This window comes from Ornithorhynchus anatinus, chromosome 7 (assembly GCF_004115215.2).
Source record: "Ornithorhynchus anatinus isolate Pmale09 chromosome 7, mOrnAna1.pri.v4, whole genome shotgun sequence".
Taxonomy (NCBI): Eukaryota; Metazoa; Chordata; class Mammalia; order Monotremata; family Ornithorhynchidae; genus Ornithorhynchus; species Ornithorhynchus anatinus.
Genome location: NC_041734.1, coordinates 24977503 through 24996142, shown reverse-complemented (window position 1 = coordinate 24996142; position 18640 = coordinate 24977503). Strand labels below are relative to the sequence as shown.

Below are 18640 nucleotides of genomic sequence, written 5' to 3'. Positions count from 1 at the left end.
CAAACTCTCTATCCCTCCCCCGGAGAGGAAGTGCGTCAGGACCCTGAAATCAAGCCCAACCAGTTTCACTGCCTACAAACACTCTTAAAGAGGCAAATGGATATTTTAAGGTTCAATCAGCCAACTCTCTCACCAATCATCCTGTTACCAAATCCTGTCTGTTCTACTTTTACCACATCTCTAGAATCTGCCCTTTCCTCTTCATTCAAATAGCTATCACACTGATCCAAGCATTTATCATATCCCACCCTGTCGACTGCATCAGCCTCCTCACTGAACTCCCACTTCTCCAATCCACACTTCTCTCTGCTGCCAGGATCATTTTTCTAAAAAACTGTTTAGTCTCTGACTCTCCACTCTTCAAAATCTCTCAATCAATCAATCAATGGTATGTATTGAGCATTTATTGTGTGCAGAACACTGTTCAAAGCACTTGGGAGAGTACTTTCCTACTGTACCTTGCTAATCTCCTCAATCCAACTTGCACACTTCACTCCTCTACTGCCAGTCTACCTACCTTGATCTCATTCATTTCATCACCAACACCTCGCATATGTACTCCCTCTGGCCTAGAGCTCCTTCCCATTTCATATCAGACAGACCATCACTCATCTTCAAAGTCCTACTAAAAACACCTTTCCTCCAAAAGGCTTTCTCTGACAAAGCCCTCACTTTCCTATCTAAGCCTTCCTTTCTGAGCCACCTAGGCACTTGGGTCTGAACCTCTTCAGCACCTCTTCACTCCGTCCTCCAATTCCTTAGCACTTATGTGCATATCCATCAGGAGTTTATTTTAATTTCTGTACCCTTCTAGACTGTAAGCATCTTGTGGACCAGGATCTTGTTTACCAATTCTATTGTTTTGCACTCTCCCAAGAGCTCCGTACAGTGTTCTGTGCACAGTAAACAATAAATGCCAACCAATTGTATTTATTGTTTATTGAATACTTATTGAGTGTAGCAGTGTCTGTTAGTTATGAAAGGTCAGGACATTCCAGACCAGAGGCAAGATATGGGAAAGGGGTCAGCCGTGAGATAGAGTAGGTTGGCACTAGAGGAGTGAATCTAGGTTCTTTTTCACCTCTCGGAAGGCACCCAGCCGCCCACCCTGACATAAGCATTTAATAGACAGATTAGTAAGATGCATTTCTCAACAGGAGAAAGCAGAACAAAAGTCAGAGCTAGAACTGCGTAGCCCCAATCTGCACAGTCCCGAAAAGGGGTTCAGCCTTCCCTCCTATCCCAGTCCCTCCACCATTCCTTATGAATTCCTGGAGATATTCACGTCAAAATCCTTCTGGTCAGTTCCTGCCTGCAGCTGGCAGCATCTCTTGTTACATCCAGTGGCTCAGGGTTGCATTCCTTTATTCACACTCCAGTTCCTTAGAACAAGGATTTATGGAGGACTTATACTCACTGGTCCCCAAATCTAGATTCCATTTTCTGTCACATTTTTACATAGTAGTTGCCCTTCTCCTGGCTAATTCATCTCCTTCCTTTTCTTTGATTGTTTTTGTCTCTTGATTGTCAGTGACAAAATATACGGTTCCTAAGAGAAATTCTTCTTTGGGGTTCATTTTCCTCCATTTCCTCTTTGACCCAAAGATTCACTCTTGGGAAAAGATTTCCCAGGCTTTTCTCCTGTTTCAGTTTGCTTGTACGCCACTCAATGGAATACCCTCTAACTAGAATGAAGATATTCTTTTCTCTCAGAACCTGATTTTATGTGGGATCTTGTTTTTAGCCTGGTCTTTTCAATTGTTGGTAACCAGTCTTTTCTTTTCCCAAAGACCCAATTTCCCAGAAAATTATCTGTTCCCACAATTTTACTTTTTTTCTTCTCACACTTCAGTTGTGAAATCGCATTTTTAGAGGAAACAGATCCTGTCCTCTCCTTGACTTTCCCATCACTGTAGATGGCACCACCATCCTTCCTGTCTCACAAGCCCATAACCTTGGTATTATCCTTGACTCCTCTCTCTCAACCAACCTACACATTCAATCCATCATTAAATTCTGTCAGTCCCATCTTCACAACACTGTTGAAGTCTGTCCTTTCCTCTCCATCTCTATTGCTACCATGTTAATACAATCACTCATCCTATCCTGCCTGGATTACTGCACCAGTCTCTTTGCTTACCTCCCAGCCTCCTGTCTCTCCCCACTCCAGTCCATACTTCATGCTGCTTCCTAGATCATTTTTCTACCATAATGTTCTGGGCACATCTTCCTGCTCCTCAAAGAACTCCAGTGGTTGCCCATCCACCTCAGTATCAAACAAAAACTCCTTGATGAAGCCATCACTTTGCCCCCTCCTACCTCACCCCACTTCCTTCTTACAACTCAGCCTGCACACTTTGCTTCTCTAGTCCTAACCTTCTCACTGTGCCTCAAACTCGCCTGCCTTGCTGCTGACCCCTAGCCCACATCCTGCTTCTGGCCTGGAACAACCTCCCTCCTCTAATCTGACAGACAACCACTCTCCCCAGGTTCAAACCCTTGCTGAAGGCATATCTCCTCCAAGAGGTCTTCCCAGACTAAGCCTCACTTTTTCTGAGCTTCCAATCCCTTCTGCATCACTCTGACTTGCTCCCTTTGCTCTTCCCCCTCCCAGCCCCAAAGCACTTATGTACACATCTGTAATTGTATTAACTTGTATTGATATCTGTCTCTCCCGCTCAAGACTATGAGCTGATTTTGGGCAGGGAATGTCACTATTTATTGTTGTATTGTACTTTCCCAAGTGCTTAGTACAGTGGTCTACACACAGTAAGTGCTCAATAAATACAATTGGTTGAATGAATGAATCAATCAATGGGGACCTGTTGCTGGGGAGTCACCAGACAGGGATGCATGAAGTACCTTTGTGATTGAAGTCATAGATGTAGGCAGGGCAGGGAACAGCCACCATATGTCCCACGATCCCTCTGGGCCAACATATGAGTCCATCCCATTCTGGAAAACAGCTTCCCTCTGAAAGAAGGAAGTGGGAAGGGAGAGGAGTTAACAGATATATCTAAGCAGACATTGCCCATTAAACTTTTTCTTCAGTATTTTTCCAATCTCAGCCTTTTTGAAACCTCAGTGAAGATGGAAGAAAGAGATATGGAAGGAAATATGAGGCCTACGAGTGACCTGAAGTCAGTATCTTTGCTGGCTGCTCTGTCAGTATTAACTTTTACGAATTATGGCTTCCTATGTGCCAACTACTGTGCTAAATGATGGGCTAGATACAATGCAATCAGATCTATCTCACAGTCTAAAGAGGAGGCATAATGCGTATTTAATCTCCATTTCATAGATGAGGAAACAGGCCCAAAGAAGTGATTTACTTAAGGTCATGCTGCAGGCAGTGAACGTTTCGGGGATTAGAATACAAGTCTCCTGATACTCAGACCTATGTTGTGGCCACTAGGCTACGTAAATGTGAAAAACCTTTGCAGACTCCCCAGGAGAGCTGGAGAGAAATCCAAATTTAGGGCATTGGGCCTGGCCTTTGCACAGGTCTTCCAGCTCAAGTCAGAAGTGCTTTCTGGGCAAGATTAGCATCCCTGTGGAACCCTGCTGTAAATGATTTGGGATCTGGTTTGAGGGACTGACATTATGCAGTCATGGGGCTGGGGCTGTTTTGACCCGTCTAGTGGGACTGCTGTGGTCTGGTGATGGGAGAGGATTGAAACAGTTATGGCTGTGCTATGATGATGACCTAGCAGTGAAATATAAGTTGTTTTCTTCTTCAGTGTTTCCTAACTCTGCTCCTTCCTCTCCACCTTATGGCTACTGGTCCAAGCTCTTGCCACCACCTCCTTAATGATCTTCCTGCTTCCAGCCTCTCCCTCTTTGCTCTATCCTACTCACTTCTCTCCTCAGGAGGCTCCAAAAGAAAGCCACTTCTCTCCACAACAAAAAGAAACTCCTGACTACTGACTTCAATTCAGTACTGAAGCAGTGAGGCTTAGTGGACAGAGCATGGACCAGGGAGTCAGAATGGCCTGGGTTCTAATCTCAGGTCTGCCACTTATCTGCAGTGTGACCTTGGGCAAGTCACTTCACTTTTCTGGGCCTCAGTTACCTTATCTGTAAAATGGGGATTAAGTGTGTGAACCCCATGTGGGGCAGGAACTGTGTCCAACTTGATTAACTTGTATCTACCCCAGTGCTTAGAACAGTGCTTGGCACATAGTAAGCACTTAACAAGTACCATTTTTTATTATTATCATTAATAAGTCTCTCCACCAACTCTCTCCGAGATCCATGTCTATATGAATGTGTGTACCTCTTTATGGATATTGTCCATTCCCTCCATTTTGCTCCCTCTTTTCTCTCTGTCTTTTTCTCTTTAGTCTGCCTTTTTACCCCCAAGACACCTCACTACAGGCATCCCAACCCGCTGACCAAGTGGATTTGACAAGTCAGAAGCAAGAAATGAATTTCACATTTGGTGGCACCCTTAGTTTCAGAGAGTCTGGAAGAGCCTCTCTGCCTATGTCCTGAGAGCAGAGTTCTTACACAGGACCTGGAAGCAAGACTCTGGATTTCACTCCCCCTGCCCTCATCACACAGCCATCAAGACCTCAAAGTCCCCTGGAGGCATTGGACAATTTATGCTCTCCCACCTTGTTCTGCTCCTCTTCTAGATTCTGACTGACCCAAACTCAGTCCCATTTCCAGAATCAGCCCCTCCCCGTCATGGGATTCATTCCAACATCCCAAATCTTGGACTGTTTCCATGAAGACCAGTTAATGTTCTGAACAAGTGGGTGTTCGTATGTTTATTCCTGGGATCCTGGTCATTATATCCTTCTGAGAAAGTACATTCTCTTGGTGAATGCTTCATCTGCAAATTTTCCTGCTTAAAAGTGCTATGACATGCCACCTTCCTTTTTATCTCTGCATTTTCTCCCTCCCCCTATTCTATTGCTGCTGCCACTGCTGCTGAATTATCTGGTGTGGGCTCTACCCCATTTCTCTTCTCCCTGTCCAGCCTGCCACTGTTCAGAGACTCAGTCACTCTGCCCTGTTCCAAAATGAAAGCTGATTCCAGATGTAATGCGGTTTTTCCTCGGAACAAGATCCAGAAACCCTGATGAGGCCAGGCCATTGGAAAGGGCCCCAACGTTAATATGGGGGTGATGCCAATTGCTGATATACTGAGGGTTAAAAATTAGATCTGAATTTCACCCAGAGAGCTTGGGCTTCCATAGTCCCTCCCACCCACCAGCCTAACTCAGTCCTGTCTTTCCAATGTCGCTGTCCTTCCATTGTCTCTCCCATCCACCAGCCTAACTCAGTCTTGTCTTTCCAATGTAGCTGTCCTTCACTGATTCTCATTACCTTGGGAGAGGTCCACCCCCGTCTCTGTCACTCTGCATCTTTTGCAGTCTCTCCTTCCTTCATCTTTCCTGTCCCCAGGCCTTCTTGCCCACACTGTTGAAACTTCAGCTTTCAAAGATTCAGCTCTCCTCAACCTTGTTTTTGGGGAGTGAGGGTGATGAAGAGAAGAGGGGAGGTTGAGACTTGAACGGCACTGGGTTGGATTAGGGTTGGAATTAGGATTGAGCAGAGGCTGAACCACGTGGGACTAGGCTGGACGGGGACAGGACTGGATAGTTAGAGCAGCTTGGGCATGCTCAGAAGCTAGGGCAATTTGTCTCAAAGAAAAAATTTTTGTTCACACCCAAAATGACAGGTTCTAATAATAACAACAATAATAAAAATTATGGTTTGGTATGCCCTTATTACCTGCCCAGGACTGTTCTAATTGCTGGGTTAGATTTGAAATAATCTGACTGGACCCAGTCCCCATTCCACATTAAATTTACAGTTTAAGAAGGAAGCAGATCGGGTAATTTAATCCCCATTTTATAAATGAAGAAGCAGAAGCACAGAGAAGTTAAGTGACATGGCCAAGGTCTCCCAGAGGCTAGTAGGAGAGCCAGGACCTAGGATCTCTGTCTCCCAGGCCTGTGCTCTAACCATTAAACCATTCTGCTTCTCATTTTATATATGTCTCTTTCTTCACAATCCCTGGATCCTATTTCTACTCCAGTTTGCCACAACCCACCGTCCCAGTCCTTAACCCCATTCTGAGACCCTTAATCTCTGAGGGTCTGTCAACTCTGGTCATTGCCCAGGGCTGCAAGGCAGACAGTACAAGGAGCCCTGCCTAGCCAAAATCCCTCTTGGCAGAGGTATTCAAGTGCCACCACAGGTGGCTCACGAGCAGTCCTTGAACCCCCCTAAACATCTGGTCCCAGAGGTTGTCAACACCTTCTCCAATGGGATGCTCCCTGTAAATCCCAGAACCTCACTCAGACACAGTGGTGGGGTGCAGTTAGGCCCAGACGTTTCAGCTGCCTGGGGACTCTCTGAAGATGAGCCTGAGTGGGTGGCTATTCTTCCAACCTCTGTTCTAGAGAAAACTGGGTTTCATTGCACAGCAAAGAGAAAAGTGGATGATTTTCCACCTCCATTTAATTGAATGATGGACTGCCCAATCTCTCTTTCCAAATGAGCACTATTAATTACTGTTCCCAAATCCTTTGTGCAGGCCAGGACCAAATTAATTAACTGGAGTTTTTTGAGCTGTGGCATTTGGAGTGAAATTAAACTTTGGAGTTGCCCATATTGAGTTTCTACTTGTCTCTCAGTTCATTCCATAAGCAAAGTGCAATCGTGATTGTAGTGGTCTGTCTGGTTCATCATTGCTGTCAGGGTAATTACAAATAATCCAGGTGGGCATATGTTTTATTAAAGCAGAGCCAGGATGAACAGTTCTTTTGGCCTCTCCATTTTGGTGGCTTGTTTATGATTCAGTTCCATTTTATGAGGTCAGAGTAAATTTTCATTTCTAATTTTTATTAATTCACTTAACACTAGTTTTTATTCAACTGTCCAATGTTTTATCTAATTGGTTTTTACATAATTGTGTGAAGCCAATTCTATAGCTTCTTGTTTGTTTCCATTAACATGGTAATGGGAAATTCAAGGCTGTGGGCAAATGACATTTTTTTTACTTTCAGTTTTTGACTATTTATTCTGGGATTATTCTTGACTTTTGCCTGGGACAATTCTCTATATCTTGAAGGATAGTTGATCAAGTTCCCTTCCTCTTTCTGTGTGGTTAAGTCTTTCTAACCTGTGGGGAATAATCATAGTTACACACCACTATTGTCTAGACAGTGGTAAACTGGATTTCTAGGTCATTTTAATCTCTTCATTTAAAAAAATCTTTTCAGCCCTCCCAAAGTTTGGCCTGAATCTTCCCTAAAACTCTCCAATATTGTGTATGTTTCCTGGCAGTAGACAAGAGGCACATTTTTAAGTATCTATATCTCTAAAACATTACAAGTGTCTATCTAATAGACAGGGAGGTCCATTTATGATGCTTCTTTTAGTACTCTTTTATGATGGAGCAGTATAATTTTAATGGTGGAATTTCTTACAATCCTCTCTCTCACTTAAAGATTATCCTGCAAAGTTTACCTGGGCATAAACTCTTCCCTTTCCTTCCCCCTCCACTTCCAAACTATTCTAATTGGCAAAGAAAGAAAGTCCACTGCAATTTAGCATTAGATAATGACATATATATTTAGGAGGAGGAGGAGGAGAAGGACCTGTAGTATCTTAGCATAATGGTAATTTCTTGCAGAATATGATTCATTCATTCATTCAATCATATTTATTGAGAATTTATTGGGTGCAAAGCACTGCACTAAGCACTTAGGAGAGTAAATTATAACAATAAACACATTGCCTGTCCACAATGAAAGATCCTCTTAAAATGTAAATATTTATCTATGTGCATGTAAAAAATTCAAAATGTTTTTATCACTGGGGTATATATTACAGATATATACATGCGCGTGAGTATTTATTTGTAAATATCTCAATTCCAATGATGAATTAGACCACTACAGTCATGATTGCACTTTGCTTATGGAATAAAATGTATATGTATATATGTATATTCACAATACAATTTAGGGAAGAAGCATGGCCTAGGGGAAAGAGCACAGGTCTGGGAGTCAGAGGACCTGGGTTCTCATCCCAGTTCTGCCACTTGCCTGCTGTGTGACCTTGGGCAAATCACAGAGAGGGGATGTGTTCGACCTGATTGATTTGCACCTAGCAAATACTAACTACTGTATTTATCGTGTTTTTACTCTCTTTCCTAATATGCCTATGCTGTATTGGTCAAATTTTGGGATCCTAGGAATGCCTTACTGGACTTTACAGCTTTCCTTTGGAAATCTATACTTGGTTTGGTGCTCTTTTGCTTAACACTAATTGGGAAGAGCACAAGCTTCGGAATCAGAGAACCTGGGTTCTAATCCTGCTCGGCCCCCTGGTCTGCTGTATGACCTTGGACAAGTCATTTAACTTCTCTATGCCTCAGTTTCTTCATGTGAAATAGGAATGCAAGACCATCTCTTCTACTTAGACTGTGAGCCCCAGGTGGGATGGCAACTGTGTCTGACCTGATTATCTTGTATCAAGAGCTAAGCACAATGCATGACACTTAGTAAGTACTTAGCAAATACCACAAAACAATAATAATAACAATAACAATAGTAATAGTAATACTCTATTTCTATTAACCCAGTTAAAATTAACCACTGGAGTACAGTAGTATATCTCTGCTTTGAGTGTCTGACCATAACTTCTCTGCACCTCCTCCTTCCCTCCACCTTTCCCCTCCTCCCCGCTCCTCTGCCTTCACCCCATCCCCTACCACTCCCTCTTTAGGGAGGCAGAAGCAGCTTAGCCATTTAGTTTATCTATTTTACCTCCTTCCTGCAGCTGGGTTGTGATGTTCTGCTCACATTGCACTTTAGCTTTCAGGACCAGAACAATCTGCTCCTCCATGGTAATGGTGCCATCAGCATCCACCTGCAAAACAGAAGCTCATTCCATTCCTAACCCCACCTCCTCTGCACATTCCTGGGCTTAAGATGCACTGAGCTTCATTTCAAAGAGAATCAGCAGAAAACTGTCACTGTCAAAAGGTTAAAGTTTTCTTAAAGGACCACATTTTCACTCTGAAGACATGGTTAGAGATGCGATGACTTCCAATAGTTCTGGAAAACCAACACAAAGCATTCCTTCACCCGAATCCAAGCACAGGCCTCTGTTCTGAGAGCATTTCTGGCTTGTGTGGTTTTTTTTTAGCCACAGGAATAAAAACAAAAAGAAAATGGATGCCAGCAGAACTAGAACTAAATTGGAAAAAATTAACAAGTAAACCAAAAAGTCTTTAAACAAGTCAAGATTCAACCTGAGATTTCAGAAATCCTCTGCAAGGAGAGATAGCATGATGAGCCAAGGGCAGCCAGAAGGGGCCTGTTTGTGGAAAATGTCACTCTAGTTGGCTTTTTTAAAAAAATTGCATTTGTTAAGTGCTTGCTATGTGCCAGACATCGAACTAAGTGCTGGGTGGATAAAAGCTAATCTGATTGGACACAATCTATGTCCACATGAGATTCACAGTCTTAATCCCCATTTAACAGATGAGGTAACTGAGGCATAGAGACTTGCCCAAGGTCATACAACAGAGAAGTGCTGAAACCAGAATTAGAACCCATGTCTTCTGACTTCCAGGCCCTTGCCCTATCCATTAAGGCATGCAGCTTCATGGCTTTCCCATGCCACCATTCATTGACCTGACTTCCTGCTTCCTACCTCTGACCCCCAGTTTAATAGCTAATCTAAGGGCCTAGATGGCTTTCAAAGGCTATGACATCATTTCTCATCTCAAACAACCAATCATTAAATCTATGTGGAACACATTCTCTTCTGAGATAGATTACTAATATGGAATAGATGAAGGCCAATGTGAAGTGAATAATGTAAGGAAAACATTTACTAAATGCTCACTATGAGCCAAAGATTGGATTAAGCCTGGGGTGGATATAAGATAGATCAGACACAATCCTAGTAAAGTAGTAATATTGATAGTATATGTAATATACCTACTCTGTGCTAAGCACTATACTAAGCCCTGGTAAAAATACATGGGGGGAAATTAAACACAGTCCCCTGGCCCTCCAGAGGTGGAAAGGGTTTTCTGACAGACACATAAGAAAAGCTGAAAACAACAGAAACCTTAAAACAACATAAAAGACAGCACTCAGAGCAGTAGTTTCCATGGTAGAGAGGACCTGAGGTGGCTCCGTAGTGCTGCCCTGACAGGTCAACAAAAGCCCAGACACAGTGGAAGATTCCCATCATTCTAGGCTGGGTAGAGACCATTTGGGCTGCAACTTGTATGTATTGTGGCCCTGCAGGCACAGGTCATGGTGGGAGTATAGGTCCTGGAAGGCACAGAGGGAAGACAACAGGAATTTGTTTCTCTGGACTTGTGGGAAGGGAAACTGAGGGGCAGACAGCCACACCTTTAGTCCTTTACAGCCCTGCATGGGTCTCACAATCTCATCCCCTATTTCCAGATGAAGAAACTGAGATTTTACAGATTTTAGTCTGTTCAGATGGGTTTTCTTAGACTGTGAGCTCATTGTGTTGTATTGTACTCTCCCATATGCGCAGAGCTGTGCTCTGTGCATAGTAAGCACTCAATAAATGGCATCAATTGATTGATTGATTGATAAGGAGTACCATCCTTGGACTTAAATCTTTTTTTATGGTATCTGTTAAGCTATTATGTCCCCGGCACTGTTCTAAGCTCTTGGGTAGATACAAGCTAGTCAGTTTGGATGCAGTTCATGTCCCACATGGGGCTCGTGGTCTTAATCCCCATTTACAGATGAGGTAACAAGAGTACAGAGAAGTGACCACAGACACAGCAGACAAGTGGCGAAGCCGGAATTAGAACCCAGGTCCTTCTAACTCCCAGGCCCTTGCTTTATCCGCTAGGACATACTACTTTTCTGAATAATCTCTTCTCATAATTCAGCTAATTTATTCTCTCTATATACTCGGTCCCTGAACATTCACTGCGGTTTGGCTGTAACGTGGCTGGAGACAAGGGGAGAGTCTGTCCGAGAGCATGAGCTGGTTTGAACACACTTGGCCTTGATGTTGGAAGTTAATGCTTTTGTGTGTGAGGCATCGGGCTCACCGAGCTCCATTAGGCGCATGTCCTTAATGGAAAGGAGCATGCACTGAATTATGGGAGGGAGATGGGCACCATGGGAAGGACCTGGGGAAACCACACCTCCTTTTGTGGATCTGCCAGCATGTTTGGTGGCCTCAAGTTTCCCGGATTTGAATTTAATCTGTGTAGGAGAAGACAGTGACTTTCTTAAAGCTACTGAGTGACGGGAAATCTCAAGAGGTGAGCCTGATCCATTAACTGTGGCAATCACTGTGATTAAAATGGCTGCAAGAACCCTGAAACTCAGCGTTTCTGTCCACACCCCCATATAGCTTTTATTTTGTTTTCTATTTATCCATGTCTTCTTTTATTTTGATCATGTGCTTTTCTTGTTCTATTTCATCCTTATGTGTCCATTGCCAGCCTCCTTCCACCATATTGTTAGGACCTAAGCTCCTTGAGGGCCAGAAACCTTGACTAATTCTCATCTGGGTATTCTTTCCCAGTGCGTAGTACACGGTTCTGCACTTACTGGCTTCTGCACCCAGTAAGTGCTTAATAAATACCATTACTACTACTGCCACGGTGTTCAAAAGTGTTATGGAAGAGCCATGAAAAATATTCAGTCTCTTATTCAAGAGGCATTGCTTCTGTTTCACTTATGATTCGTGAGTTTCCTTGACTTGTTTCAAAGATACAAGTGTAGATAGCAAAATCCCAATAGACTGGACTGAAGGACCAGTCTGGGATCTTTCACAGTGTGCTCACCAGTGTTTGTGCCTGATGAAATCTCTGTCACTGACATCCAGACAGAGTCCCATTGACTTTCCAACAGCTGATAGGGAGTTCTGTCGCCAAGCTGTCCAGAGTCATTTTGGACCCATTCCAACTGAGAAATAGATCTTTAAGCTAGAAAGTAGTCCCCAGACCTGGGAGAATGTGCTGCTTATGGACTGGGGGACACCTGATGCAATGGGGGTGTCTTGTCTACTTGTCTACTTTTGCTCTAGAGAAGGCTACACTGGAGGATCTGATGGGTTTGTGTTTAGCTAGAGTGGTGCTGGGGGAAAAACAGCTTGTTCCACCCTTTTTTGAGGTTTTCTTTGTACCTCCGATGCCTCTCTCCTTCTAAGCTGGACTGCAGGAGTAAGGGAAACTCATTCCCAGTCTGATGGGAATTCCTTTTCATAATATTTCTCTTTCTTTCAGATGAATCTAAACTCATCTCTTCCAAGTGGACATGAACATCTAAGACAGACCAAAGGATACCATCAATAAAGACAACCAATCGGTCCCAACTCTGCCCCTTGTCAGCTGTGTGACTGTGGGCAAGTCACTTCACCTCTCTGTGCCTCAGTTCCTTCATATGTAAAATGGGGGTGAAGACTGTGAGCCTCAAGTGGGACAACCTCATTCCCCTGTATCTACCCCAGCGCTTAGAACAGTGCTTTGCACGTAGTAAGCACTTAACAAATACCAACATTATTATTATTATTACTACCAATGGCTAGCACTGCTCATGCCCTTTCTCCTTGCCTGTATCCCTGCCTTCACATTTGTTAAGAGCTTCCTATGTGCTAGGCACTGTATTAAACACTGGGGTAGGTACAAGATAATCAGTTTGGACATAGTCTATGTCCTAAGTGGGGCCCAGTGTTAATCCCTATTTTACAGATGAAGTAACTGAGGCACAAATAAAGTTGATAATAATAATAATAATGATGGCATTTGTTAAGTGTTTACTATGTGCCAAACACTGTTCTAAGCGCTGGGGGGATACAAGGTAATCAGACTGTCCCACGTGGGGCTCACAGTCTTAATCCCCATTTTACAGATGAGGTAACTGAGGCCCAGAGAAGTTAAGTGACTTGCCCAAAGTCACACAGCTGGCAATTGGTGGAGCCAGGATTAGAACTCATGACCTCTGACTCCCAAGCCCAGGCTTTTTACCCAAGGTCATACATAAGTAGGTAAGTGGTGGAACCAGGATTAGAACTCAGGGCCTGTGACTCCTAGGCCCATGCTCTTTCCACTAGGCCATTCTGCTCCATGTTGCTGCATGTCTGGCAGAGATCACTTCTTTCCCCATTTTGAAAGCGATTCTGAAGTCACATCTCCTCCAGGAGGCCTTGCCCGATTAATTTCCCCACCTTACTACTACTCCTCTACTCCCCTACTGTTGCTTCAGCACTCAACTACCACCTCTATGCAGATGAAACCCAAATCTACATCTCCAGCCCTTATCTCTCTCCCTCTCTACAGTCTCACATTTCCTCCTGCCTTCAGGTCATCTCTACTTAGATGTCCTCCCATCACCTCAAGCTTAATATGTCGAAAACAGAACTCCTTATCTTCTCACCTCAATCCTTTCCTCCCCCTGACTTTCTCCTCACTGTAGATGGTACCCACCATTCTTCCTTTCTCACAAGCCTGTAACCTTCACGTTATCCCTGACTCTCTCGTTCAAACCACATATTCAATCTACCACAAAACCCTGTCAGTTCAACCTTCACAACATCACTAAAATCTTCCCTTTCCTCTCCATCTGAACTGCTACCATGTTAATCCAATCATTTATCCTACCTTGATCACTTTACCAGCCTCCTTGCTGATCTCCCAGACTCCTGTGTCTCCCTACTTTAGTCCATACTTCACTCTGCTGCCTGTATTATTTTTCTACAGAAGCATTCAGGCCATGTTCTCCACTCAAGAACTTCCAGTGATTGTCTATCCACCTCTGCGTCAAATGGAAACTTCTTATTATCAGCTTTAAAGCACTCAATCAACTTGTGCCCTCCTTCCTCACCTTGCTGCTCTCCTACTACAACCCAGCCAGCACAATTCAATCCTCTAATGCCAACCTACTCACTGTAACTTAATCTCACCTGTTTTGGCACCAACCTCTCACCCAAATCCTGCCTGTGGCCTGGAATGCCCTCCCTTTTCATATCCCACAAAAAATTCCTCTCCCCACCTTCAAAGCCTTATTGAAGGCACATATCATCCTATAGGCCTTCCCTGACTAAGCCCTTATTTCCTCTTTTCCCACTCCCTCTGTGTCCACTCTGACTTGCTCCTTTTGTTCACCACCCCCACCTCAGCCCTACAGCACTTATGTACATATCTGTAATTTATTTATTTATAATAATATCTCTTTCTCCCTCTAGAGTGAAAGCTCACTGTGGGCAGGAAACGTATCTATTATATTGTTGTGTTGTGCTCTCCCAAGTGCTTACTGCAGTGCTCTGCACATAATAAGCAGTCAATAAATACAATTGATTGATAGAATGACTTAAGCAGTTGGGTTTTCCCCCTTCCCCACTAGTACTTATGTTGTAGTGTCTTTCTCCCATCCTGGATTATAAACCCCTTGAGGGCATGGATCATGTCTACTAATACTTTTGTAGTCTTCCAAGTACTTAGAATGGTTCTCTGCATACAATAGGTGCTCCAAAAATATCATTCAATCCAGTACTTCAGGTAGTACTTTATACTTTATATTTTATAAATAAATACCAGTTGTACTTACTGCTACTACTTACTGCAATCATGCAGAAATCCAGCTTGCTGCATAAAGAGCCCCAGTCACTGAGTTCACAATAGAGGTCCTGGAATTTGTACAGTGAATGTGAAGGCCACTTTGAGAAACAACTGCATATGAAGTACAAGAAGACACAAAGAGGGAATCCTGCAGGATAGCAACAACACTTCAACAATCTGATGAATATGCCTTTCATTACCTAGAATGAGACCACCCTGAAGCACATTAGTACCTAAGAATAACCACCTGTTCTTCATTTTGGAAGACATTGGTGTTGATGGTGCGGTTCTAACCAAGGATTCCTTGTTTAATTTCTACTACCCTGGGTCAGGCCATCTTTAGCACATACATATCTAATGAGTCATGTACTTTATGTAGTTATTTGTTTATTAAATTTGTTGTCTTTCCATATTCTGGCTGTTATCACCTTTATCTCTATATCTTCTATCTCACACGATCTATAAATCATCTGTGTCTTTTTGCCTCCCCATGAGACAGTAAGCTCTTTTAGGGCAGGAACCATGACATTTCCTGTTACTCTACTCACCCAAGTGCTTGGTAGAGTGCTCAATATATTTTTGATTGATGGACTGTTGTGTGCACTGGATAGCCTCCAAGAGGTCTTCTCTGACTAAGCCCTCATTTCCCCTATCTGCCCTCTCCTTACTGTCAAATAATAATAATAATAATAATGATGGTAGTCATTATTACTATGTGCCAAGCACTGTTCTAAGTTCTGGGATAGATACAAGGTAATCAGGTTGTCCCACATGGGGCTCACAGTCAATCTCCATTTTACAGATGAGGGAACTGAGGCCCAGAGAAGTTAAGTGGCTTGCCCAAAATCACATAGCTGACAAGTGGAGGAGATCCGGGATTAGAACTCATGACCTCTGACTCCCAAGCCCATGCTCGGAGCCATTCTGCTTCTCAACTATGCACATGCCTGTCTATCCCTTAAGCACTTAATCACCTCAGCCCCTCAGCACTAATGTAAAAACACTCTAGTATTTCCCCTAGCCATAATTTATTTTAATGTCTATATTATTTTGTAGACTGTAAACCTTTAAGTGGGCAGGGATCATGCCTGCCAACTCTATTATATTATTCTTCCCTAATGAATCAATCAATCAGTCAGTAAATTTATTGAGTACTTACCATGTGTAGAGCACTGAACTAAGCTTTTGGAAGAGTACAGTACAACAGAGATGATAGAAATGTTTCCAGCCCATAATGAGTTTACAGTCTCGAGGTGAGCATACATCCTAGAGTAAGCATCTACTACAGTGCTTTGCACACAGTAAGCACTCAGTAAATCTACTGATTATTTGATCAATCTTTCTCACTTTTAACTTGTTTCTTGACCCTCTATAATCTTGCTTCCACCCTCTTCAGTCCACTGTGACTGTATTCTCCAAGATCTCTGCCAAATCTAATGGACTTTATTTACTCTATCGTAATCCTCCTCAGTCTCTTAGCTACTTTTGAAACTGTGGACCACTCCTTCTTCTGAAAAGACTAGCTAGCTTTGAATTTGTTGACATAGGTCTTTCCTGGTTCTCTTCTTACTTTTCCAGCATTCCTTCTATCATTGAAAGTCTCACTGCTCTTCCTTGACCTCTCACCCCTTAAAAGTGGGTGACCCTCAAGACTCTGTTCTGAGCTCTCTTCTCTTCTCTTCTCACTTTACACTCATTCCTTAGAGAACTCATGCACTCATATACCTTCAACTACTACCTCTCTGTAGATGACTCCCAAATCTACACCACTAGTCCTTAATATAAATTCCTTTGCAATCTCATGTTGCTTTTAGCTCTCAGCACATCTGGTTAGGGATGTCTTGCTCACACCACAAGCTCAATGCGTCCCAGACTGAACTCATTTTCCCTCCAAAATCCTCTCTTCCTCTTAAAAGTCCCATCACAGTTCATTCATTCATTCATATTTATTGAGCGCTTACAGTACAATATTAAGTGCTTGGGAGAGTACAATATAACAATAAACAGGCACATTCCCTGCTCACAATGAGCTTATAGTCTAGAAGGGGACACAGACAATTAATGTGAATAAATAAATTACAGATATATACATAAGTGCTTTGGGGTTAGGCAGGGGGATGAATAAAGGGAGTAAGAAAGGGCAGTGCAGAAGGGAGTGGGAAAAGAGGAAAGAGGGGTTTGACAGGAAAGACCTCTTGGAAGAGATGTGCATTCAATAAGGCTTGGAAGTTGGGGAGAATAGTCTGTTGGATTTGAGGAGGTAGGACATTCCAAGACAGAGAAGATATGGGCCAGAGGTCAACGGTGAGGTAGATAAGACTTAGGTACATTGAGAATGTTAGCATTAGAGGAATGAAGTGTGCAGCCTGCGTTGTAGTAGGAGGGGGCAAGGTGATTAAGTGCTTTAAAGCCAATGGTGAAGAGCTTTTGTTTGATATGGAGGTAGGTGGGCAACCACTGGAGTTTCTTGAGAGGTGAGGAAACATGGTCTGAATATTTTTAAATAAAAATGATTCGGACAGCAGAATGGTGTATGGACCTGAGTGGGGAGAGACAGGAGATAAGGGAAGTCAGCAAGGAGGTTGCTACAGTAATCAAGGCAGGATAGGATAAGGGTCTGTATTGACATGTAGCAGTTAGAACGGAGAGGGAGACTAGATTTTTGGAGCGTTGTGAAGTTAGAACTGGCAGGAATTAATGATGGCTTGAATATGTGGGTGAAATGAGAGAGAGTAGTTAAGGATAATGCTAAGTTTACAGGTTTGTGAGACAGGAAGGATGGTGGTGCCATCAATAGAGATGGGAAAGTGAGTGGGAGGACAGGGTTTGGTTGGGGAGATAAGAAGTTCAGTTTTAGCCATATAAAGTTTGAGGTAACGGAAGAACATTCAAGTAGAGATGTCTTGAAGGCTGGAGGAAATGTGAGACTGCAAGAGAGGGAGAGATCAGGACTGGAAATGTAGATTTGGGTGTCATCAGCATAGAGGTGATAGTTGAAGTCAGGTGAGCAAATTAGTTTTCCAAGGGAGTGGGTGCAAATAGAGAAAAGAAGGGGACCCAGAACTAAACTCTGAGGGACACCCACAGTTAAGGGATGGGAGGCAGAGGAGGAGCCCATGGAAGAGTCTGAGAATCAGTGGCCAGAGAGACAAGAGGAGATTCAGGAGAGGACAGTGTCAGTGAAGCTGAGGTTGGATAATGTTTCCAGGAGAAGGAAATGGTCAGTAGTGTCAAAGGCAGCTGAGAGGTCAAGGATGATTAGGATAGAGAGGAGGCCAATGGATATGGCAAGGAGGAGATCATTGGTGACCTTTGAGAATGTTGTTTCTGTGGAGTGAAGAAACCACATTGGAGGGGGTCAAGGAGAGAATTGGAGGAGAGGAACTTGAGGCAGCGGGTGTAGGCAGCTCACTCAAGGATTTTGGAGAGGAATGGTGGGAGGGAAATGGGGTAATAACTGGAGGGAGCCATGAGATCATGGGTGTTTTTTTTTAGGATAGGGAGAGGTGGCCATGTTTAAAAGCAGTGTGGAAGAAGCCATTGGAAGGTAAAAAGTTGAAGATAGCAGTTAGGGAGGGAAAAAGGGAAGGGGCAAGTGTTTTGATAAGGTGCAATGGAATGGGGTTGGATGCACAGGTGGAGGGTGTGGATTTTGAGAGGAGGCAGGAGATTTCCACTAGAGATTGTCCTGGGAAAGATTGAAGAGTTGAAGAAGGGGCAGGAGAGGGGAGGGACTGGAGAGGGGCAGGGGAGATATTTGGGAGATCACACCTGATAGTGTCAATTTTGTTGATGAAGTGGGTGACCAGGTCACTGGGGGCAAAGAATGGAGGAAGCTGGGTGACAGGGAGAGTTAAATGTCTGGAACAACTGGAGAGGGCAATGGGCATGGGTGTCAATAAGGGTGGAGAAAGAGTTTTGCTGGACAGAGGAGAGGGCAGAGTTAAAGCATGCAAGGATAAACTTAAAGTGGACAAAATTGGCCTGATAAATAGATTTCTGCCAGCAACACCCTGCTGCTCAAGCACGGGAGTGAAGAAGGAGGAA

The 18640-nt window shown here is 43.5% G+C and overlaps 1 protein-coding gene across 1 annotated transcript in view; it reads right to left on the bottom strand.

Moving 5' to 3' along the window:
- Nucleotides 1–18640, bottom strand: part of PTH2R (parathyroid hormone 2 receptor) — a 103086-nt gene that overhangs the window by 45191 nt on the left and 39255 nt on the right. The window contains exons 4-5 of the mRNA XM_039912544.1: nucleotides 8790–8892; nucleotides 2863–2973 (exon numbers count right to left, since the gene is read on the bottom strand). Of these exons, the coding sequence (XP_039768478.1) occupies nucleotides 2863–2973; nucleotides 8790–8892 (214 nt within the window). The remainder of the gene's footprint in view (nucleotides 1–2862; nucleotides 2974–8789; nucleotides 8893–18640) is intronic.